Below are 26,711 nucleotides of genomic sequence, written 5' to 3' on the forward strand. Positions count from 1 at the left end.
TCTGAATCATAAAAACGGTCTAGACGATCTAGCCTGTTGCTGATACTGACTCTCGAGCTCGCATTGACCAAGAAGGAAAAATATCCCGAAATTTTTTTAAATGATCAACATTATCCGAAAATAATTGACTGTATGTTTGCTCATACTCACTACGGTGCTCGCACCTAGCAACGAAGCAGCAGACTTACCGCAGACATCAAGATGGTATGTTTACTTATACTCACTATAGTTCTCGCACCTCACGCATTCCTGGTCCAGTATTGTGAGCTTATCGCAGTCATCGATAAGATAAAAGAGGCCGAAAGGTTTTTTTTAAACGGCCATCAAATAATTGCCGGTATGTTTGCTTATACTCACAACGGCCATCAAACCTCACGCCTAACAGGAATTACCTACCCACTAAGGGGTTTGCTTAGATTCGCTGAAAGAAATAAGCATGGGAATGATAGCAGTGGGAATCTCCTATTTTATTAAATAATGATCTATTTTCATATTTAGGAGATTGAATCCGTCAGATGTTCCATTAATCTTCCAAATTAAGTATTCATTTTCAATCTCTTTCCTATTCCCCCTCCCCTCCTCGGTTTCTTTTTCTTAATGACGACATATCTAATGAAAGCTCTTGCAAAAGATAAATTTTAAACTAATAAAAAAAAATTTATGATAATACGGTGCATAAAGGTGGGACTCGATAAGGTCACGCAATCAGAAGTCAAGGAGATATGGTAGTCAAGGGCAGTCCAAAGTCAAGGGGACGTGACGGCCAAAAGTCAAAGAGACGTGACAGTTAACAATTAAGAGAAAGGAGTTAGACCGCCTCATGTCACCAACCGCATAATTCCTGGTCGGGTACAGACAAAGTAGGGTCCCAGATCTGGGACATAAGACGCAGTCTAGAGTAATGTCGGACCTGTCCCGACTGGTCAGGCTTCCCCAGCTCTGGCCGCGCAGTCAGACCTGGTACTTTCAATAAGACAACTTCCGGTCGGTCCTTCAGCGATCCAAGCATGAAAGATGGGGCCCTCGTCACAGCTCGTCCCCCTCATCAAGACTCAAGTCAGGTGGTACACCTGAACGGTCATTCCGAGCTGTCCATAGCTAAACTAGGGTAGGACAGAAAACGCTAAGCGACAAACAATGTCAGGGAATCGTAACCTCCTATCAGAGAATAACTATCATGCGTCAAGGAATATTCTAGTGGTTTGTTATCACCTACGAATGGAACCTTCCTTTCACCAATAGGAGGTCACCGTTCACCTTCTCTCACTAGACAGACCCTAACACTCGACATTCTCTGATAACATGCAGGTTCTGAAGGTACGTACCATCATATAAAAAGGGAGGTCATCTCCCTTAGTCTGGTACGCGCACATACGAACTCATCTTCTACAATTCTCTTTTCTTCATACACTGTTCTTCTGGAGAAAAAGTATTTGATTTGAGCGTCAAAGGAGCTGCGCCGGGGACTTTTTTCCTAGTTTCTGGTCTCTAACGTTCCGTGTGCTTGGCTGAGTATGCGCAGAATCAAAATACCGCTGGTCTTGTTACCATTGTCCAAAAGTACCGCGTGAAGGTTCATTTTTCCGATGCGCATATGCTATGTATGCCCAAGCCACCTCTCCGTCAAAGTTAGCACCATCTCAACCGATCTTTATCTAACTCAGATACCAAACAGGATCATACGATTTCATGAACTCATTGTAAATCATTAAAAAAAAAATGGTGTTTACAGGCTCATTTTCCGTGAACCATTTGGTATAAACACAATGGATTAGTTCATAGTGAAAGATGAACATTATAGTGATAAAAATAATTCGCATTTGGCCCGTCAAAATCTTGACAATACTGTTTCTTCCTCTACCATTTAAAAGGATAAACTGATTAACTTACAAACTTTAAAGGTATTGATGACGACGATGTAATTAAATATTATTTAAATAAAATCGAATTTGTGTTTCAATTAAATCACAATTCCAGTGTGACAAGGTAATATACAAAGCAAGTTTCCCATTAGGAGTTAATGACAGATTCCAAGTAGTGAACAAGCCATTTGATGATTACAAGAGATCCACCTGCTTTGTGCTACTCCTTTAAAATGATGGTGATACTTTTTTATATCCTTCTCTATGTTATCGAATAATTCAACAAGCATTGGTTTCAGAGGTTGGGGCTTATCGTACCATTGCGTCTCTATATGGCAGATTTCTCAGGTTCTCGCCTCCTCTTCGTCTTCTATGGATGCCTAAGAGACTACAAAACTGTGCTAGTGTTACAATCATGAAAGAGAAAGACATGCTTGCGACGTCTGAGACAGGCAGTAGCCTTCTTGCTAACTCGAGAGCGCCAGGAGCCGTAGCAGGGGAACTGATGCCCAAGTGGAAGTATACGCTTCAGAGCTAGTTAAACTAAAGGATGTCGTCCATTTCATCGGGAAGATATAGTTTCTCCATTGCCGCCTGAAAAACAAGTGGGATCAGACAAATACGAATAAAACAAAGAACAAAAGAATGTTGATGTACTAGTTTCTCTTGGTTGCTGAGGCATTTGAGTGATCATTAAAAGAAAAGCATTAGCTAGTGTTGATGATATCTACTCCGTTAGAAAGGATTGCCATGGGATTGATAACATGCAAGTTTAGACATAACAAGCGAGAGCAAGGATCAAAGAGCAAAAGCATATGCCAATACACTTTAATGCATTGACATCGATATCAGAAGGAAAACAAAACAAGGAAAACATTAGTTAAGAAGCATGCAGATGTACCACCATCATGGTGATTGAGGCATTGAGATTTATACTAAGAGATCAAGGTGTCAATATCCTTGTGGACAATCTTTTAAATTAACAAGACAAACATTCACAATTGATGGTATTTTGTCATTAAACAGCGTTACATCTATACCGAAAGGCCATGGAGTTGGTAATCAGCAAGGTAGCATGGTACTAATATCTATGTGCTTGTTATGGTGAGCTGGTTACTACATGGTAGATTCGCAAAAATGGGCGATTCCCGACGAAGCCGGTGGAAAATACCCTCCCACGTAATGGCCTAATCAGTTTCCTAATTTAACTATCTACAAATGGCTGTGAGGCCAGCTGTGTGGGGGCGCCCGAGATCACCGTATGACAAATTGTTATGGCATATCTATTGCCAATTTATCCAAACTAGTAAATCAAGTGCTTTCATCTAACATTGAACTTGGAAGAAATTGAGGTCAATTCATTCATATGATCGATACCCCTTGTTCACTCATATGAGCAAAAAAACAAAATAGATTTTGAGTTAGTAATATTACCTTAATGGTGGCAACATCGGCAGCTGGAGGCTTCAAATCCAATGCAAGGCCAAAGTAGAACATTGCCTTTTCATGCATTTCAAGTCGCTTGTAGATCTTACCCATCAGCGCGTACACACAGCTTTCATGAGGTGCACTCTCCTTAAGCTGCTCCAACACATTTAGTGCCTCATCAAAGCGGTCGAGACTAAGTATGTTGGCTTTCTGGTATACAGGAAGTGGATTCTGCTTGTCAGCAGCGATTGCCCTTTCGAGCATTTCCAGTGCATCTTCATTCCTCTGATTTTACAAAAACAGACAATAACAAAAGGTCAGTTCACGACAAACACACTGGAAAACCTGCAATGGCACGTTAAGAACTTCTGTAACAACCAGAACAAATAACAAGTGAAAAGGAGGATGGTAGACAACGATTGGAATAAAACCTGCAATGCATGTTGTGCCATCCCGAGGTAACACATGAGAACCGAAGACTGTGGATTTATATTGTATGCTTTTCGGAGGTGATGTTCAGCAAATTCAAATTTCTCCTGCCGTAGGTATACCACCCCAAGTCCATACCAAGAATTATAATGCCTCTGGTCTATTTGAAGTGCACTTTGGTAGCATTTTATTCCATTCTCAAAATCCTCTAAAGCAATGTACCTGTTAATCAGAAGGATGCAATAAAATTTAAAAACCATGCAACATATAAGTAGCAGCCGGCAACTTCTTTAAACTTTAAAAATGGTGTTCATAGGATAAAAAAGAAATAGTAGAGGCAATAGGTTGCATACTCATGGCCACAAAGAGTGTGCGCGTACACAAATCTTGAATCCAGTTGCACTGCACGTTGGAAAATTTTCAGTGCAGTCTCATGATCTTTCTGCATGCTATAGCAGTTGCCCAATGCACACCTAAGGATCCATTACATAAAAGGAACACTGTTAGTGAAGGATTTGTTTATGGGATAAAACCGAAGAAAAGAACAGGTCAGGAACAATGAAATACTAGAATTTCAGAAGTGTATTGTTGAGTGAAAATGCATAAGAATCTGTATCAATGTTTAGTTGTAGAGATGTTATTGTGCAATAGACTAAATGTCGAACATCAAAGTGGATGCACAAATATTAGGTGTGCCCTGACGTTAAATTCCTTTATTTTTCATCAAACCAAAGCATATGCGACTCAACAACATGCTCATTATTTTGTTCAATTTACACTAGAAATTAATAATTGAGCAATTTCTTTTTAACAACAAGCTATCAAATGCCCAACAGAATATCAAAATAAACCAATAATTTGTCAATATAAGCATAAGGAGCATACCAAGCTTGAGGAGATAATCTGTCAACTGATATAAGCTCTTGAGCAAGGTAACTCAATTTCATTTCCTCCTTCATATGCTAGCAAAAGAGAAATTAGGGCCGTCAAACTATCAGTATAAAATAATTTGTGGTTTATGCACATTATATATGTGATACTTTCTGGCACTGGTATGAATTAGACATTTGGGGGGAAAATCGCGCAGGAGGGAAAGTAGACAATTATTTCAACTAAAATTAATTATACAGAAAATGTATAAGTAGGATAATTATTTATTCTCCTCTTTCAAAGAAATTCTGCATCATATATCACAAATAATCAATGGTCCACAACAGAACAATTTCCTATGATAAACACTGGCCAATACCACCTATAAGAAGCAGCCACACTAATGTGAAATAACCCTAGCTATAACTAAGCAGATTGGCCAAGGAAATAAATAAAATAATTTCTTGGATATAGGAGTAAAGCTGAAGTCAACATACTGATGGCCATTACCGCATTGCTTGTGTGCACATGACATCAGAAATAAGCAGAGTCAATTTGTTCTCTGAACAGATAACAGTTTATGTAAAGCATACATCTTTTCTTCAATCTTCTAAATATGTGAAAACCAGATCAATACACATTCAGTGTGTAATGACTAATGAATATTCTATGGCAAACTAGAATAAGATTTTTTTTTATCTTACTATAGGGTATGTAATGATGAATGACTAATGAATATTCTATAATAAACAAGGATAATAAAAAAGACAGCCCGGTGCACAAAGCTCCCGCTATGCGGGATCCCGGAGAAGGATCGTACGCAGCCTTAGCCTGTTTTTTGTAAAAGGCTGTTTCCAGGATTCGAACCCGTGACCTTTTGGTCACAAAGTAATAATTTTACCGTTGCGCCAAGACTCCCCTTCAATAAACAAGGATAATAATAAAAAAAATTACAGACTATAAGGAATAGGAAAATTATAAACGAACAGTCTAAAATCTACCTAGAACTGCTTAAGTATTCATGGCATTTGTGGGCCAAATGGCAATTGATAATGATCATCGATATAGTTCATCCCCAACTTTCAGGGATAGTGTCAAAACCTGAGTTCAAATCCCAGAAAATCTGGAATTTAACCTTACAAATGCCTCCAGCACTCTCCACAAAAAAACCCGAATCAAGTTGGGGAACAAGAGGAATTTTGCAAATCAAAGTAAATTTGCCAAACTAAGTCTAGGGTGGCATATTGCAAACAGTGTAAACTCTGAGAGCGCGACATTAAAGGTTTATGTCATTCTGCAAAGGCAAAATGAAAATCTCCCTGCACCAATAAGAGAACCCAATGAAGATAACCACCATAGAATAAGAAAAAACCAATATATATAATATGTGTGCGCGCCAGTGCCTGTGCGCATTTGCGCTTGCACCCACGTGTGTGTTACCACATATAAAAGCAATTCATGAATTTACATGACTTACATAAAGAGCAGTGGAATACATATCCATTCCCTCCAGAATGAATGGGGATACACGGCGTGCCAAACTAAAGAAGTGATCTGCCTCATAATAGTCAACCAGTTCGAAATGTAGTCTTCCCACCTGGATTTCTGAAGTTGTAAGTAAACATATAAAAAGAAAAGCATCAAATCTCAATGCAGGTATCAGAATCTTGTCAAGATAAGAGAGAGAGAGGAGAGAGAAAGCGAAAGATTGTACTAGAGCAATACTCAAGTTTTGAAACACCAAAAAACAAAGTAGTTCAAAATTTCCATAACAATACAGCATAGAAAAACTCAAGCAATACTAAGGACGAAGCAGTTGATTCCATTTTCTGTTGTCATTATATTTTTCTTCCAAAACTAGAAGTTGTCTGCTTTCCATTCCGCAGATGCAGGAAGTGACAACACAAGTACATTGCTCAACAAAGAAATTATAAAATGTGAAATTTTAAGCAAGAAAGTAATCCTATACTAGAAACATAAAAAAGCCAAAGAAAAATCAGGCAAACCATCTTATACCAAGGAAAAGCACCTGACCTGGGATAGCACCCATCCAGTATTAAATTGCTTTTCTGAAAGTTTCAAGAAAACTTCCAGTGCCTCCTGCTCATTGAAAATAACAAAGTACTTAGGCATGCAATTCAATGCAAAAATTTTCTTTATCATACTCCACCATACCTGACACCTATATGAACAGGAAAGCCAGTAGCCTTCTCCAAGTGTTCTCAGTAAGCACAATAGCTCCTGAGCACCACTAATCAATCTTGAGTCTTGTGCCAAATCTCCAATTGTCTTACCTTGCTCAAGGTATCTAACATCACCAGACATTGATGTATAAGAGGAAGTTGTTGCCATATTCTCCATCCGAGAATCATCAAAATCTTCGGATCGCCTCCCTAAAAGCAATAGAAGATCAAAAAAGGGTAGATAGAGTGGCAAACAATATGTTCCAGTACCAGTGCTGGCTACCAACAAGTAAACATATTACACCAGTGCTATCATTACCTGAATATAACTTGTTTAGACTCAGTCAAATCTGATTTGGATCATTTTTTCAGGAAAAATAGTCTTCAGAGTAAATCAGAAAACTTAATCTTGAAAAGCATACACAAATAAGGTATATAGAAATTGGCATAACCAAATTTATCTATAATAATAGGCATAACCAAGTTAATGTAATATCATTCCAATAATTGTTGAAAAAAAATTAGATAATGAACATTAATAGGAACATTCGTTAGCAATTAAGAAATGTTTGAGAACAGAATATCAAACTATCATCAGTATAAAATTTACAAGATACTAACAACAATAAATTGGGTGCTCCTAATAATATTGCCAAGATCACAATATGGACCATATCATGCAGTTACTTATAAAGATACGTTTGTCTAGAAGAACCATTTTTCCCAACTCCATGTCTCCTTCAGCTTGTTTTCACCTGGGTTTCATTGGAGATGCACTCCCTCGGCAACAAGAAAATTAGTTGGCCAAGCAATCATGGATATTTACAGTGAGATTAGAATAAACACAAGCAAAAAAATAAAAAATAGATGTGAGGCCTTCCCACAATATCCCCTTTTCAGGCAGCGGAAGGGTTCCAAAGTCAAGATAAGGATGATGTTTTCACTGCCTGTAACATTGCATGTCCCGTAGCATCAAATTTGCATATGGAGAAAGATAGAAGGATCGAAAATCAGGCAAAGCATACTTGCACAACAAGTCCACAACTTAATTATCACCCCCCAAATGAGTTATTTTGTGATGCTATAGCTAACCAAATATCTTGCGTGGTGCGACTGAAGACCAATAACCTCTTGAACCACAATGAGAGCATTGAGCCAACTGCCTCTCATGTCAGTGGGTTCTGACTTGTAGGTGACACAGACATGCATAGACAATAATTTAGAGTGAGATTCGAATAAAACGCAAGCAAATAAAATGTGAACATCAGTCTTCCCACAATATTCCCTTTTCAGGCAGAAAAGTGCCCCCCAAGTCAAGATAAGGATGATGTTTTCACTGTCTGTGACATTGCATATGTGGCATGAGCATCAAATTTGCATCTGGAGAAAGATAACAAGGTCGAAAATTGAGCAAATTCTTGCACAACAACTCCACTACTCACAAATACCACCCTGAAATGAGTTATTTTGTAATGCCATAGCTAACCAAACATCTTGGATGGTGCGGCCAAAGGCCAATAACTTCTTGAACCATAATGCGAGCATTAATGTCAGTGGGTTCTGACTTGTAGGGGTGACACATAGATATGTATAGACAAGGAAAAAATATCACAGACTTAGACAAGGATTGTGTCATACTGAACGATGGTCCTTAACAAACCATCACTCCCAACTTGACCACAATCGTCAAGTGGCAGTTCACCTTACTCATTTCATGCAAATGCACACTCTCTATGTTATAATCTGTCAAGGTCTTAATCATTCATCTATCTTAATTTGAGGATTGGCTGAGAAGGAATTTTGCATTTTGTTTGTGCAGATCTAAGAAGTTCAACTTTTATTTACGCATAGGTAAATACTGAGGAATGTGAAAACTTTGCAATTGCATGTTGTGCTAGGGATGGGAATCAAGTGTTTGAAATATTCAACCTATCCATGTTCAGGTATCCCTTCCTACTAATCAATGTGAATTCAGATTTCAAGCAGTTTTTGGTTTATGTTAATCATGTTTTGACGACCAAAATATTATAATATAAAAATATAAATGTGTCTTGCTATATAGGTGGCTTCAGGGATGTATATTTAAATTCAAATCAAATTTTTCATCCCAAGTGATTGTTACTATATCTAATTCAAAAGGAATTTTGTGTTTGCTTGCTAATTTTAACCAGTTGTTTGTATCAGTAGGGAAATTGCCAAACATTCGCAACCACTTCCATTCTGAATTCACCACCACAATCTCCTTCCTATAGTTGTAGTGCCACTCTGAAAACTTTACTTTTCGAGTTTCAACCCACTATTTCAGAACCATGGAAACTACATCACTAATGATTGAGGATGTGCTGGCCTGGGGCATTAAATGTGCTCATGTCCTGTTAAGGAGCTCTATTGCAAACATAAATTTGAAGTCACCCACTAGAACCACTTGAAGCATGGCTTTTCCAGCCCATATCACTGTTAGATTTTGAGGGATGTCTTAACGCGATCGCCTTACGATTTTTACTAAATATAGATTCACTATTTGAATGCATATTATATGTTTGATTGTCTTAAACTCATTTACTGAATGTCTACAATACAATTCATAACATGAGAGAAATTGTGATTGGATCACAACTAGTAAATATTTCTACATGTGTCATTATGAACATATTAGAATTTTCCTAGTCATCAAATTGATGCACTCGGACATCATCAATTCTGTAAGACTAGGGCGGGTTATACTTCTTGGTTCACCAAGCAGCTGTTTTCTCACTAGTTGGAGACATTGGAATGTCGAGAGTTAAATGTGGATGCTAGTTATGGTAACTAGTTCATTGGAGTGATTCATTGTAAGACTTCATATGATTATTTATATATATATGGATATGTCTGTGGAACTCTTACTGCAGCTCGAGTGCAAATTTCCTTCGACTTGAGGTATACAAGTCATCTTAGTTATGGAGACTTATACTTTAACATCTTAAGCAGGCACCTCATTGAGGTGTGGACCCAGGATGATTAGGTATAAGTCGAAATGCCCGAAGATGCTTGGATAGCCCACAGAGGATTCACCGCTCCTTGCGAGGAGACGTATACCCTATGACCACTCGTTAAGATTATTATTCAAAGTCTTTGGCCAAAGCATTACATGTTAAGAGTACGGGGCTTTTGTACACATGTACGAGTAATTTGAATTCGTAGAACAAGGAAGTATTACTAGGGATAGGTGTGACTTAGTCAGTCTACACATAGACTATATCCTAAACCAAGTAGGTATAAGACGAATGAAAGGAACAAGGCACGACTCACTGTAGCTGCTGAAGGGTTTCGAATTAGTTCTAAGATCAACTATGATTTTCCGGCTAATTGGGCATCATGATATACTACTAGGTGTCACTCATGATCATTCTATAATTAAGTAGTTAATTATGGATAGTCAAGATGAATCGGAAATCTATTGGGCCACACGCACTAACGAGTCTTTGAAAGACGTAAAACAAGTTAAAGAATATGATTCCTAGATCAAGAGATAAATGTTTGGTTGGATCATACATAAGACAAATATAGAAATATTTGTCATAATGGAACATGGATGGGATACATCTTTTATGGTAGAGTTGGACCACATTTGGTTTAATCATGAATTAGTCATGAACTAACTTGATTTAATTGTGAACCAAACCAAGGGGTTAATGGGCTAATTTTTTGTGAAGGAATAATGAGTTGGATTTGAGTTTTCTAATCCAACATATTAAAGAGGATTATATATAGATGTAATTGGAAGAGAATTATATACAAGTTTCATTATTTTGTTGATAGACTTTTGGAAACTCAATCCTGGATACGAATAGAAGCGAGGTTCGACAATGTCGCTACGATTGATGTCCTTCTCGTTACAGGCCATCCGTAAGGTATACCTAGCGTAAATTTACTTCCCATAAAATTTTAATTATGCGAACATGTTTGGCATATTGTGTGGTTGTATGCGTGTGGTGTGTGTGATGTAATAATTAGGAATTATTATTGTTTTATATTCCGCTGCGCATGTTTACGAAATATGTTCTAGCACGCATCCGCATCGGGCATATCCCAACAATCACAACCTTGATGAGACACAACTTAACATGCAAGCAACATCTATAAAACACTAGCACAACAATTTAGAACCAAGCGAGGACACTTATCAGAGTTAGAATAGGACTTCACCTTCATCAAAACTTTCAGAGATCCAAGAATGTCCTTTCTTAAATGTCAAAGAACGTGAGGATGCTGCATTCACTTTTGATGATGACGATGAAGAAAATCCGCCTAGGAACTTAGCAGAAGTGTGACTATTTCCATTTGAAGTTATTTGAGTAGCATTTGAACTCGCAACAGCTATTGCTTCTGTTGACAGTCTTGTACTACGGCGTGGCACTGAATCAGAGAACAATCTCCCTGAAACCTGACAGAAGATTCTTCTTGGTTAGATAATCAAGTTCATAATGTCTTATTAAGACAAAATGTTTGACAAGAATCTTAGCAAAATGTTCATTAGATTTAAAGCTTAATCAATTATACAATGAGAATCAGAACATTCTGAAGATGTCAGATGACTAAAGTCTAAACATAAAGGAAAAGGCAAAGGATTAAATCTGCAACATGAACCAAATACACACAATAGATTGAGCAAAGTGAAACAGAAAGGCACTTCATTATGAGCCCTATGCAATCAATGATGATCATAGTCAACAAAAAATATATTAATATAATCATGATATAAAAATATTAACAATAATAGTAATAATGATAAAAAAATGAAAAACGCAATGAGAATTAGGAATAACAATAATGACTACAACAATGAGAAGGAAAACAATGACAATAAATATAATATTGTTTCTTTGGATAACAGCTTTATCCTTAATATTCTAAACAACCTGCACTGTCTTTTTTATAGTTCTCAGACATGAAAGACATACTTGCACATGCAGAAAACAATCAAGCACTAGTAGGTCAAGGAATATATTCAACTTGAGATGATATTGATCTGGCCTTTAGACAGCATGACAGGTGCAAACCATTTTTAGCCATGTGATGCAAAGTCAAAAACATAGGCAATTAACAAGAAAAGCAAAAAAGAACCTTTCGTAGTTTCCCTTCATCCAACAATTTCCTCCTAGGTGTTTGAACTGCTATATTATTGGACTTTGTAGCGATGTCATTGTTGGCTACATTGAAGGAGACATGCACATTTCGACAGAGAGGTGGAGGAGCTACTCCAGAGAGCTGTACGATAATGAATAGGCTTAATTTAATTTCCAGTCAAATAGATAGGATTCAATCAAATATGATAAAGGAAAAAAAATGGCAATTAAATTAGAACTACAAGTCATCGACAACAAGCCATTTATCTACTTGACAATTAAACAAAACATGCCTGAAAAAGTATTCCCATTCTGAAAAACCTTGCTCGTATTACCAAAAAAGATTACCAAAATTTATAGAATCCCTGCTCAATAAAATTTTCTTGTAAGAAAGAATTGTGGAAAGAATTGATGTTTAAATTGTATTACAATCAGAATGGGAATACTCATTATATACAAAATTACAATAGAAGAGAGAATAAGAAATTAATAGTAAATAGGAAACTAATTATTTTGCACATAGGAAATTAATATCTTTCAAACTACATCCCTTGATTTCTTATTTTGTACTCACAATTGTTACTATTCATAACTATCACAGCTGTTCGACATAGCTATTTATTTTGTACAAGCTGTGAAAGTTGTTCAACACTCCCCCTCAAACTGAGAAATAGATGTTTTCCATTCCCAACTTGACTATAAGATCATGAAATTTATAATTGTTCAGTCCCTTTGTTAGCACATCAGTCAATTGTAGTTCTAAAGGGACATATGACAAACACACTAATCCAATTCCTTGATGAAATATCTATCAATTTTAATATGCTTAGTTTGATCATGTAGAATAGGATTATGAACAATATTGATAGCTGACTTATTGTCACAGTAAAGTTTCATATGGAGCATTCCCATTTGATTTTCAAATCATCCAAAACAATTTTCAAAAAGAATAGTTCACATAATCCTTGAGCAATGACCCTAAATTCTGATTCTACAGATAATCTTGTCATCACATTTTGCTTTTTACTCCTCCATGTCACTAGATTACCACCAAGGAAAGTACAATATCCTGTGGTTGATCTTCTATCCGCTAGAGAACCTACATAGTCTGCATCTATGTAAGCTTCTAAAGTCATCTCATTTCTCTTGAACAAAATGTTAGGACCCTTGGCGGTCGACTTGAAAAAGTGAATTGCCTGTGAGACAACTTTTTTCGTTCTTTCAACTCATATTAGTAGCAACAGTATAGTTAAGAATGAATTAAACAAAAAAAACTGAAAGAAGAGGCGCAGGGTTTACTTGGTTACAAATTAGATGGTTGTTAATCCAAGACAAATGAAAAGCTCTAAAAGATCTCTTTTGGTGAAGGAGGAGAAGCATCTTACACTCGTTGATTGCTCAAACTATTGCTAGAAAATGAATACTAGAGTTGATACTTAAGTTGTTGTTTATTTCCTAGCTCTAGGGGCCTTTTTATAACTCTTGAAAAATCCTATCCGTGGGTGGAAGACGCCTCCAACAGGTGGAAGGTGCCTCCAGCGAGGCGCTAAAGGATAAAGCTTTATCGTTTGGTGACGACAATATTTTTCTGGTCGAAGGCGCCTTCCATAGGACTGGAAGGCGCCTTCGTACTGTTCATGAAGGTGCCTCCAGCAACACTTCCAGTCATCTTTTGATCTTCTACTGCTCCGATCGTCTAGGTGATTTCGGTCAACCATAATAGGGCTCACCCGAACCCATTTTCCGGCCTTTTCCTTGAGCAGGCTTCCTCCCCGACTTCTCGTCCACCGGTGTACTCTTCCACAGCACCTCGTCCCTCGGATGCACCGAGCCCGTCGGCTCTCTTCTCATGCCATCCTTCTCGTTAGCTACGTCTTCCGCTGGAGTTCATATGTTCCTAAGCTTCTGCACACTTAGACACAAGGATCAAACACCAACAGGACCTAACCTGACTTGGTTGATCACATCAAAACCATCTTGGGGTACCAACAATCTCCTCCTTTTTGATGTGATCAAACTCAAATTAAGTTAGGATGAACCATAAACAAAAGAGCAATAAAAAAAATTGCAAGAATGAAAAGTACAAATAAAATTTAAAATTGTACTACCTCCCCCTAGACTTAATCTTACTTCTCCCCCTTTTGATAACATTAAAAATGGGGTAAATTCTAATTAACAATGACAAAAAGTCTAAGAAAAAAAATACAATAGTTTAAGTTTCACAAAAAAAAACTTTAAGTTAAAGACAAACTATGATGTTTTAATAATATGAAAGTTACCCAATAAAAAAATTTAAAAAAATTTCTAAATATTTTAAAAGGAATTTGACAAACATTGAAAGCATGATAATTCAATGCTTAACAGTTAGTCAATTAAATATTTATTTCTGTAATTGACTTTGGCAAGGCACTAGCCTTTCTTGGTTATTGGAACAATAACCACTTTCTAGACAAAACCTCTTAAAGAAATTAAACATTTAATTTTCTCTCTGAAAGCTCTACTTCCCATTTTAATTTATGTAAGATTTTGAAACCTAATATAGGTTTCTTCCAACTGTGTTAATCAAAAATTTCTTAGGTACATATTTATGAGATATCTTCTTAATTTGACTCTTATGATATTTAAAATATCAATTTAAATTATTATATCTCCTAATATTTTGATTATTTGAGCATGCACGATTTTTTAAGTATTCTATTTCAGTTTCCAATTTGTCATTTTCTAATTTTAAATTATCAAACAATTCTACAGAGCAAGTATTGGCTAATTGTCTTTTCAAGTCCATATTTTCTTTTTCTAATTTTTACTAAATCATTTTCTGACTTCCCCTTCGTCGATGCTCATCTCTAAGCTGGTTTCGTCTTCCTTTTGATGGTCTGCCATTAGGGCTAATCCGACGTAGGCTTCACTTTCAGATTCGGAGAACGATGATTCATCCCATGTGGCTTTTAGACTATGCTTGCGCCGAGCTGACTTCTTGTTATTTTCTTTGTCCTTGTTTTTCAATTTTAGGCAGTCATCCTTGATGTGCCCCTCTTCGTTGCAGTTGTAGCATCAAACCTTCCTTTTGTTTCGATAATGTTTTCTCATCTACGATTTAAATTTATTAGATTTAAAAATTTTATTAAATTTTCTTACTAGTTGGGTCGCTTCATCTTCGTCAATCGATGTGTCAAAGTCAGGATCTTCCTTATTGGCTTTCAAGACATTATTGTTGTTCGACTTTTCGATTTCTTTAAAATCTGCACATCGAGTTTCGTGAAGTTCAAAAGTAGAAAACAAATTCTCTAGAATGCTTACCTCGAAATCCTTAGAGATGTAGCATGCATCTACTAAGGATGACCATTCTGGGATTCTCGGGAAGGCGTTGAGCGCGTACCGGATTGAGTCTCGATTCGTTACGATTTTTCTGAGATTATTGAGCTGAGTGATGAGTTCTATGATCCGTGCATGGAGTTGCGCTACCTTTTCTCCATTGTTCATTCGCAGGTTTGTCAGCTGGGTTCGGAGAATGTCTTGCCTTACTAACTTCGCTTCCGAAGTGCCTTCATAGAGTTCTAAGAACTTCTCCCAAAGCTCTTTGACGGAGTCATAGCTGCCAATTCGATTTGCTTTCTGGGGCGGAAGGACGCTGAGTAGATAGAACTCTACTTTACCATTCGCTACAAAGTCGGTTTGCACCTTCTTCGTCCACTGATATTCTTCTTTGTCTTTCGAAACTACAAAGCCGTATTTCATAATTAACAGAATTTCAAAATCCGTTTTAAAGAATACCTCCATCCGACATTTCCATTATGCAAAGTCTCCCTCGAATTTTGGTGGGTGAATGCTTGCACCGGCCATCATCTCGTTGCTTCAGTCGGCGGTTAGTCCTTCTGAGGCGTCCTGGCTCTGATACCATTTGTTAGGACCCTTGGCGGTCGGCTTGAGGGAGTGAATTGCCTGTAAGACAACCTTTCTCGTTCTTTCAAATCAGATTAGTAGCCACAGTATAGTTAAGAATGAATTAAACAAAAAAAAACTAAAAGAAGAGGCGCAGGGTTTACTTGGTTACAACCTAGATGGTTGTTAATCCAAAGCAAATGAAAAGCTCTAAAAGATCTCCTTTGATGAAGGCGGAGAAGCCTCTTACACTCGTTGATTGCTCAAACTATTGTTAGGAAATGAATACTAGAGTTGATACTTAAGTTGTTGTTTATTTCTTAGCTCCAGGGGTCTTTTTATAACTCCTGAAAAATCCTATCCGTGGATGGAAGGCGCCTCCAGCGAGGTGCTAAAAGATAAAGCTTTAGCGTTTGGCAACGGCAATATTGTTCTGGTCGAAGGCGCCTTCCATAAGGTTAAAAGGCGCCTTCCAACCATGGAAGGCGCTTTCCACAGTGAGCCGCAGTAGGCGCCTTTAACTCCTTTTGAAGGCGCCTCCAGCAGCACTTCCAGCCATCTTTTGCTCTTCTGCTGCTCCGATCACCTGGGTGATTTCGGTCAACCAGAATAGGACTCACCCGAACCTATTTTCCGACCTTCTCCTTGAGTAGGCTTCCTCCCCGGCTTCTCATCCCTCGAACATCGCGCACGTTCTTCTCGTCCATCGGTGTACTCTTCCGCAGCACCTCGTCCCTCAAATGCACCGAGCCCGTCGGCTCCCTTCCCGTGTCATCCTTCTCGCTAGTTGCGTCTTCCGCTCGACTTCTTGTGTTCCTAAGGATCAAACACCAACAGGACCTAACCTGGCTTGATTAATCACATCAAAACTACCTTGGGGTACCAACACAAAATTCCTTTTCCCGAAGTGCCTTTCAAGTAATGTAATACTTAGTAAGTAGCTTGAATGTGAGATTCTCTTGGATCATACATGAATTGACTAATTACACTCACAACATATGTTATGTCTGGACGAGTGTGAGCAAGGTATATGATCCTACCAACCAAGCTCTGATACATCCTTTTGTCCACAATTGGTTCTTTCTGAGCTTCTCCTATCTTGTGATTTGGATCCATTGGATTAGAAATCGGCTTACACCTAATCTTACATATTTCAGCTAACAAATCAAGCACATACTTTTGCTAAGAAATAAAAACCCCTTTGGTAGAGTATACTACTTCAATACCAAGGAAGTACTTCAATTTGTCCAGTTCCTTTATTTTTAACTCCTCTATCAATTTCTACTTTAGATCATGTTTTTCCTTTTCATCATTTCTAGTTACAATGATATTATCTACATAGAGTCGTCACCTTCCTTGTAGTTGAGTGCTTAATGAAGAGAGTATGGTCCCCTTGGCTTTGGTTATACTCATACTTCTTCATGACTTTTTGCAAATCTTTCAAACCATGCCCAAGGAGATTGTTTTAGACCATAAAGAGTCTTCCTTAATTTACATACTCCGTTACGAGTACCCCTTGCAAATCCTAGTAGGTTGGTTGAAGTGCATTCTGGAGTTGCTAGTTGAAGTGTGCAGCCAAAGATAATAGACCGTATTCATTTTTGCAGCTGCAGCAAAGGTCTCTTGATAATCTACCCCATAAGTCTAAGTATAACCTTTTGCCACCAACCTAGCTTTATATCTCTCAAGAGATCTATTTGCTTTGTATTTTAGCATAAAAATCCACTTACAATCAACAATATTCTTCCTCTTTAGCTTCTCAACAACCTTCCATATCTTACTCTTTTCTAATGCATCCATTTCCTCACTCATGGCATCCCTCCATTCCCTTTTTGGCAATGCCTCAAAAACAGTATTGGGAATAGTCATGGTATTTAGACTCACAATGAATCCTTTATGAACTGGTGATAGATGTTTAAGAGAAATTTAGAGAGAAAGGGGATAGAGAGGGTGTTTGGTGCATTCTCTAGTACCTTTTCTAACCACAATAAGAAGGTTAAGGCTATCTGTTAGGTCAATGGATGATTTGATCTTACCATGATCCCAGTATCAGGGTCGGAGGTTTATGGTTGAGGTTCATGGACTTGTATCGCTTCTGGAAAAGGCTTTCTCCTTGAATACACTTGAGGAATACTTGGAGTATCACAAGAAACACTAGATGGAAAAGAAGATGAAGGTGACTCACTAGATGGAATAGGAATCGAATGTGATTCGATACGAACTTGAGTAGGAGGAAGATCCAGAGCGTTAATGGGTTGAAATGACTCAAAAGTGGTATCTTCTATCACTAAATCCTCCCCGAGGATAGGACTTGGAGAAGGACAAGGTACATTTAAAGAAGGTAACATCAACCAAGATGTTAAACTTTTGAGATGAAGGGTGATAACACTTGTACCTTTTTTGAGTGGATGAGTATCCAAGGAAGACACATTTAATGGCATGAAGATCTAGTTTGCCTCATAGTGGACCATGGATATGGACAAAACAGTGCACCCAAAAATCCTAAGAGTATTTTCCATTTGTAATTTGGAAATGAGGATGAAAATCATTGAGGAATTGTACGAGACTCTTGTTATCTAAGGCACGCAAGGAAAGTCTGTTTATCATGTATGTGGCATTAAGGATAGCCTTTCCCCAATAGGATTTAGGGGCATTGTTGTGGAAAAGAATAAGACAAGTATTGTTGAGTAAATGTCCATTTTTCCTCTCTGTTATTCTATTTTATTGGTGTGTATGAACGAATCATGAATAATCCCCTGAGATTGGAAGTAGAACGATAAGATTTGGTTGAAGTAATCTCTAGTGTTATCGGTCCTAAAGTTTTAGATTTTCACTCCAAATTGATTTTGAATCATTGAGTGGAAATTAGGAATAATAATGCAGATATCAGATTTTTGTACGAGGAGAAATAACCATATAACCAGAGTACAATCATCAATTAAGGAGACAAACCATTAAGCCCTATAAACATTAGGAATATTAGAAAGACCTCATATGTCACTATGAATTAAACGAAAGGGAGTAGAACTTCTTTTATTGCTAATAGGAAAGGGTACACGAGAATGTTTTGCCCATTCGCAAACATCATACTGAAATTCAAAAACATCCAATCCTTGAAAAAGATGAGGAAACATGACCTTTAAAACTCTAAAAGAGAGAAGACAAAGACGTTTATGATACAACAAAATGTTATCTTTATTGGAAGAACTGGAAAAGGACAAAGACAAATTATTCTTCTTAGTGGATTCAAAGTAGTAAAGACCACTATGTTCCTTAGCAAGTCCAATCCTCCTCCCCGAGTCTTGATCTTGGAAAACACAATAAGAAGAAGGGAAATGGCATGACATTGAAGTTCAATAGTTAATTTTTGAACAGAAATAAAGTTGGTAGAAGTATGGAAATTTTGAGAATTGAAAGTCATGTGGTCTGTGACATCAAAGTCTATTATCCATGAGTTATCAAAAAAATTGTTTGAGGTATTCATACAAAAAAAGGAGAGAAGAGACACATGAGAGAGTCAAAGAGGACACGCTAGACTGTTTATCAAGAGAACCCAACAATCCTCGAAATTTCTCAATTTCTACATGGTTGAATCCGTCTAGGAAATGCAGAATCGGCCATGATGAAGAAATGCAGAAGCAGAGAATTAGCAATGAAGGCCCGGAAAGAATTAATGTCTCCAAATTGTATTACATTGAATACTCATTATATACAAAATTACAATAGAAGAGAGAGTAGGAAATTAATTATTCTGTACGTAAGAAATTAATATCTTTCTAACTACATCGCTTGATTTTCTACTCTGTCCTCACTGTTTATAGTTGCTCAAACTGTAACAGCTGTTTCACAGTTGGGCAACAAGAATTGCTATGTTTTTTTTGTTGCTGTTAAAAGTCAAAATGAAACTCATTAGATCTATTTCTAGAACCACCAGTAGAAAACCTTATCAGAAAAAAAGAATATTATGAATTTGAAAACATCATGTTAGAACTCTGATTAGGCTAGATGAGAAGCTGCCAAAAGAATCAACAAGAACAGACATGGAACAAAAGGTAATATTTGTTAACAAAGAGTAAAACCCATGCTTCCTACATCCTAACCAACTGAATGAACAGTGATTAAAAACGCCTGCAATGTATCAGACAATAATATGTGTTGTTATCTGAGTATCATCTAAACAAAAACAAACTTTAGTTCCAGTGAAAAATAAATGTACAGCAATAATGTGATGAGTTAATGTAGTTGGCGCAAGGATTGCATTTTGGTGCAAGACAAATATGCTATTTCTTTTGTTATGCCAAACTACTCACATTGCTTCAGTTAAAACATGTGAAAGATGGTCTATTCATATGTCACCATCATCTTTATGCAAACAGAGTAGCATACTAGCAGGACCTGAGAAGTTAAAGATGATGGGAATAAATGAAGGATAAGAAAAAACTTTGATGTATGAACTCACACTATTCCTAGATTTCCATTGCAGTCTTGATCTTCCAGAATAAAAATTCTCAGAACAATCAGTATCAAGTCTGAAAATAGAGTATTCCTAGATTTCTATTCTTAGGTTTCATTTTCAGATGATATGAATGTTGGTTAAATGTGAATAAAAGTGATGAGTTACATTCTATTGAAATAAAATAAATACATACATACATAAATATGTATGTGTGTGTGTGTATAATATAGTAGAATGGAGAAACTCTGCAACTGCATTCAATTGAATTCTTAATGGCTTCATCACTATTTCATAGGCAAATGCAGGATCCATATAGAACTCCAAATCAGGAAGAATCAGCTAGCAAAAGTAGTCCATAGGTAACACACTAATCCTTTAGGAATTTTTTTAAAAGGTTCAATGTGCAAGTCGCTCATCATCACTATCTCAAAGGTTTACCAAAGGGAAAGATCACTTACAAACCAAAACTCATTGAAATCCTTATCTCATAAGAAATACAAGAATCAAATTGCACAAACCATCAAATAGGCTTCCAATTCGAACAGTGGGAGAAGGAAACAAGACCAGACATTTTTCTTATTTACAATTTGTAAAGATTATGAAGCAATTATCACACATGTCAGTTGCTCTTCTGATGCTACACAGGAAGCCAGGTAAGTTTGTCATGAGTCAAAAACTAAAACACCAAATAAATCTAATTGAGAAAATTTTATTTTAATCAAATACATATTAGTTTAGTCATTAGTGTCAACCATCCAAGTGTGCACTAGCATTTCTAAATCTGCTTTATGAAGTTCAATATGCCACAAATGCATGTTTTTGAAGAGTATCCAGATTATCTAACTAAAACTAATAAAATATTGTTTCCTAATTCAGATATCAAGAGTATACTTTTCTAAAAGAAAAAAAAAATAAAAGAAGATGATCCTTGGCTCCCTTCACAAATAGTCAAAGGAATTGATATTTTCCAAAAACAGCCAAATGATTTCACAATTTCATTCTTGATATGCTACACTGGTATGTGTCTAAAAGCAATGATTTATTGTATCCACCTGAGTTGCTGCTGGAGGAGTGATAAATTGTGAAAAATTTGAAGTCCCACTGTTACTAGCTGGCACTTTTGCAATTGCAGAACTTGGTGGAATAGAGGATATCTCTCTTGCATTATTCGCTAGAAGTTGCTTTGATTGTCTTGGAATTGAATCCACAAAGATCACTGACATATTAGAAGATCCGTTATTGAATTCACTGCCATTGCTCGAATTAAGTGAATTTGACTCAGATAAATATTGCTTCTGAATGTGTTGGGCAGCCATATCACTAAAGTACTCATTTGTGTCTTCTACAGCACCTGAAAACAATGATAATAAAGATGATCATCTATAACATGCGGTAACCAAGTCTAATTAAGGACAATTTAAGGAACAAAGTATATGAATTTAAAAATAAAAATAAAAAAATATGAAGAAAAAAATGCCAGCTACTGACCCAGAACACACAGTTCATCATATGCAGCCCATAGCAGAGGATCTATGGCCAAAGCCTGCATTAAGTGCTCAATAGCAATGCCTCGTCTGCCTATGTACCTTAAAAGAAGAAAATATTGAGATCTATATAAGCATAAAAATGGTTATGTAATTTGAACAAAAAAAGGAAATTGTTCGAAACACTTGTTATATCTTAAGGCAGACCAAACAGAAATAAATCTAATTTTTCACTTGACAAAAATATGCCAGAAAAAAAAAATTGACAAAAGAAAAAAAATTACTTCATTATCAAATAAATATTCAATCCAAATAAATAATGCTTGGTAAAAACTTTCTCATGTTACATAACATGACAACAAATTAACCAAATGACCCCTCTAAATATAATCAGAAAATGGTAGACAACACAAGTTACAAGTTTACATTAGTTGCAAAAGTTCAAAATAATTCAGGAACCTATATATGAGGCCAAGAAGGTAATGGCCAGCTGCTCCATCTGGAACCTGTAGAGAGGAAGGTAAAGTAAATGCTTTCAGTTTCAGCAATCTGCACATATAAAAATACACAAAGCAATATTGATCAGGATATTCAACTTTCAAAACCAATTGAATTAGTAATGTGATAATACTGAATAAGAATAAATATTCTATATATCTCATTCTACTGGAAGGGGGAAGTATTTTTAATGTTTTGTGTTTCAGCGAGATTCACATGTAGAGAATACCAAAAGGCATTGATCCAGGTGATCTAAGGCCTTCAAAAACAATTGAATAATTAGTAATATGAAAGCACTAAATGGAAACGAAAAATCAATTCTTTATCTAAATATGATTATTGAAAAACTGAACCAAAACAACCAGCCAGCTATCTACACCAAGATTTCAGTGGTATGATCTTATTCTCAATTGATATCAAGAGTTCAGCACAATCAAAGAGTACATTGAACATCACCGACTGAGTTAGTTTTCCAAATAGTTTATGCGTCCAGCCACTCAAATTGATTTCAGCCATCTAAGGAGGTAGCTATACTAGTAGTGATTTACCATCCGGATCATTCAATTAGCTACACTACATATTTCCTTCAATCACTCAAACACAAATAGCACATGGCTGTATGTAGGCCTACCTTGAAGTGGAAGATAAAATGTCATCTTGATGACCACATGAGTACTCTCCTTTCATAAAAACTTGACCTACTAATTCAGTATGTCTGTGCTGCTCAGATCTAGATCCTTTTCAATGAAGAAACATCTTTTAAATATCTAGCTATTGCTGGTGTTAGATAACTTAGGACACTATTGTTTTCAGAGCTCATTGGTACATTTAAAGGAGGAGGAAAAATGAATAGCTACATGTAGTCATATTGAGACTCAAGACTATGCTGAAAAGAACAAATCCTGAACATAATATAGACAACACGGAAGTGAACTTCATCTTGATAACTCAGCAGAATGAAATGAAAGCATGCCTCGGCATTTGGTTCATTAGCTGGACATAGTGCTGCTTCAGCTTCTTGTAGAAGATTCATCTGGAAACATGACATTGCAAACAAGTAGCGGGAATGTGGCATGCTTGTCCCTACACATACAGAAACCAAAAGGAGAATGTAATTAACATATCTGTAGAAGATAGCAGGGAAAAACACACCAAATAAAAAAAAATAAAAAAATAAAAAAAAAGGAGGTGAAGATTAGACAATTAAAGTAGATGGAATATGTTGGGAGCAATGATGTCTATCCTAGCATATTTTAGTAATAATTAAATACCGCATGCAACATGACCTACACTTGCATTATTTAAGTGAAGTATCATCCAAGATCAATAGAGCCAGATGCAAGACTTACCACATCCACTACCATCCTAAACAAAATATTCATGCAATTTTCAGGACCATTTTCTTGACTACATTACCTTTCAGTATTTGGTAGGCACAATATGCTTTTCCATTTTGCAAGTAGCAAGTTGCCAGGAGTTGCAAATTGAGCTGCAATGAATAGTTCGCTCACAAAAGGATAAGTGAAAGCATGCAGTATGGTTCAAAATTTTTCAATTGAAAACTAGCAAAAAAACACATGAATTATCATGAAAAATTATGTTAAGGTGAATTGTTTCACATAGCTAAAATAATCATAAAGTCCTAAAAATCGAAATCACACAAACACAGCTATATAAACACACAGGACACATAAAATAACCAAAGTGCTGATCAAATAAGAGTATATACGAGAGCCAAATGTTCACTAGATTCCAGCTGGAAAAATATGTTTGTCATAATATCTTATTCATCGAGACAGGGAGGGATGCCCATGAATGATCAATTCTAAGAGAAATATAACAAATTTAGCTGCAATGCATGTAATTCCAGACTAGAAATTTATACTACTCGTCCAAGCGAAAATAACTACAAGTAAGAGAAAAAAAAACAAAACAAAAAGCTGCAAAGACGACGATGACTACCAAAAGAACAAAGAAAAGGACTAATGCAGAGTCAAATCAACAGGTACAGATTCAAAACCGGAAGCAACCCCAAGAACAAGTGAGAAATGGTTCAAAACGCTAAGGCTGCAAAAATAAGAGCTTGAGGACCAGCTAATAAACTTCCGAGGAAACAATGAGTTTAAGAAACATCTCTCAGATACGATCGACCAGTAGCCAGAGATCCAGTCACATAATGAGAAAAATGGGAAAGTCCAAATCGAACCTCGGTAGGGAACTCGGCGCAGAGGCGTTCGCAGAAGAAAATAGCATTGCGGTGCATGAAGAGGCGAAGGCTGTTCTGAACGCTATCCACCATTAGGGTTTCCATCGCCGCTCGCCACCTTCTCCTTCGCTGTTTTTCAGGGAGGAGACGGCGCGAGGGAGACGACGAGGAGCGCAAGGCGGGTGCCGACGGCGGATCGGGCGGCGCTGGTGGCAGATCGGAGAGCGATCGACGAAAGAGAAGGTTTAAGATGGGTGGGAGGTGGAATTTGGGGTTCGATTTCGATGGCGTCGATTTCAAAATCAGATTTAAAATTGTTTTGTTTCGTGCAACGGATAAAGTAATGCCTATAAACGAACACCCTTTTGATACCTTAAATTCGCACGCATTTAATTCGAGGGATGGAGGATGGAGCCACGTGTGGAGATGCGGTTACTTGGAGAAAGGGGTAAGAATGAAGGGAGATTTTCATTCGCGCTCCACAGTTTGATCTTCATTTCAAAATGGTACATGAAGATTCAAATTCATCAAAATACTCCTTTAATTTGAAAAATATCATGTTCATAACATTTCAAGAATACTTTAATAATTTCAAAATTTTAAACATATTTTAAGGAACAAATGAAATTAAAGATAATATTTAAGGTAATGCAATTTATTATATTAATCTTTTAATTTATCTTCGGTATATAATCGGGATGTTATATTTTTGTTACTAGAATAATATAACTTTTTTATTCTCTTTTTTTATAAGGAGGACAATACTAATTGACTAGAGAGAATATATTCTCTAGTCTGTAAATTACGGATTAGGGGATGATCCACTACATGAGGACATTTGATTTAAATGAATCTTACTTATTTAAAGATGGGGTCCATCCAAATCAAAAGTCCACATCAGTGGATCATCCTCTGATCCGCAATTTGTGGACTAGAGAATCCTTACTCTTGACTAGAGTCGAATTATTGGATATTTTCCTAATTTTTAAATTATTATTAAAGATTTCTAAGTAATATTATATTTTATAAATTGATTATATTATTTTTCATATTTAATTTTTTAAAAAATATTTTTTTATATTATAGATTAATTATATTTGTATGATGACATATTGATTAAATACTTTAGATTTATTTTTTAGGATTAGATTCTGGCCCTTTAGATTTACTTTATAATATACTATTTCCTTTTTTTATTTTATAATATACAGAAAATATTAAATTTAATATTAATTTTAACGTTAAATCTCAATACCTAGATGATCCATTAAAAGACGAATCTAAAATGTTTAATCAATATATATCATCTTCAAAATACAATTAATCGTTCATATAGAAAGAGATAAATTTTAAAAATAAAAAATGATATAATTACCACATGAAATATGATATTATTTAGATATCTTTAATAATTAAAATTCTATTATAACCGATTGGATTCGGCGCCCCTCAACGCTGTCATATTATAAAAGACAACTTCCTTGTTGTCCCTTAAGCACTATCTGGGAGGAGGAGGTAAAAAAAAGAGGAGAGAAGGGTAAAGAAAGAGAGGAAAATAAAAGTAAAGAAGGATTAATTTTAATTTTTTATTTATGAAATGAAAGAATTTTTTACATCCTGATTTAATGTGTAAGTAGGGGCGTAGTCAAGATTCAAAGTTATCTGGAGTTGACAATACATTATAATTGATATAAAAAATTAATCAATTCAAAAATACAAATACAAATAAGTGCATAAAATATTTAATATTCTTAGAATCAAACTCATTAATTATTGTATCATTATCAATAGTTTCCACTAACTTTCGTTCAATATAGATGACCATATAATCTGTTAAAAATTATTCTTCTATCTTATTACGAAGAGTTGTTTTAACAAGTTTTATAGTTGAAAATGCTCGTTCCGTTGTTGTTGTAGAGACGAGAAGAGTTAAAATAAGACGAATCAACCTGCCAATTAAATAATATATTATATTCAATATATAAGTAAATGATATAATTATAATATATATAAACTAACTGTTCCTGTCCGAGTCGCTGAATCGACGGACGCTGGGCACATGGCGCTCTCCTCTATCTCCGACCAACTACACCGACCTCCGGCGAACCTGCACAGAAGTCGGGCCGGGGAGGGGTCCCCCATTCTTACTGCCGGATCACTTGCCTCCCCTTCAAGTCTAGTCGAAGGAGACAGTGAGTCCGACTGACTGGACTATGTGTCCGAGCGGGCGGTCGTCGCCTTACCGTCGCTTATAATATCCCTTGAGCCGTTCAGCCTTTATGCCAAATTCAGCCGCTCGGCTCTT

The 26,711-nt window shown here is 36.4% G+C and overlaps 1 protein-coding gene across 2 annotated transcripts; it reads right to left on the reverse strand.

Moving 5' to 3' along the window:
- Window positions 1-1,929: 1,929 nt before the first annotated feature.
- Window positions 1,930-24,713, reverse strand: LOC122030579 (cell division cycle protein 27 homolog B-like). Of its 2 annotated transcripts, XM_042589785.1 has the most exons (16): window positions 24,407-24,713; window positions 23,617-23,689; window positions 23,174-23,283; window positions 22,162-22,208; window positions 21,707-21,804; window positions 21,271-21,569; window positions 11,879-12,022; window positions 10,961-11,198; window positions 6,765-6,982; window positions 6,624-6,689; window positions 6,067-6,186; window positions 4,605-4,681; window positions 4,073-4,192; window positions 3,722-3,941; window positions 3,297-3,575; window positions 1,930-2,456 (listed from the first exon to the last, which is right to left on the reverse strand). In XM_042589785.1, the coding sequence occupies exons 1-16, from the start codon at window positions 24,509-24,511 to the stop codon at window positions 2,406-2,408; spliced, it is 2,265 nt and encodes a 754-aa protein (XP_042445719.1). In that variant the 5' UTR covers window positions 24,512-24,713; the 3' UTR covers window positions 1,930-2,405. The 2 variants fall into 2 exon arrangements, with proteins under 2 accessions (XP_042445719.1, XP_042445720.1); XM_042589786.1 differs by lacking the exons at window positions 23,617-23,689; window positions 24,407-24,713 and having other exon boundaries at window positions 21,707-21,796; window positions 23,174-23,267.
- Window positions 24,714-26,711: the final 1,998 nt, after the last annotated feature.

Source organism: Zingiber officinale, chromosome 10B (assembly GCF_018446385.1).
Source record: "Zingiber officinale cultivar Zhangliang chromosome 10B, Zo_v1.1, whole genome shotgun sequence".
In the NCBI taxonomy this organism is placed as follows: Eukaryota; Viridiplantae; Streptophyta; class Magnoliopsida; order Zingiberales; family Zingiberaceae; genus Zingiber; species Zingiber officinale.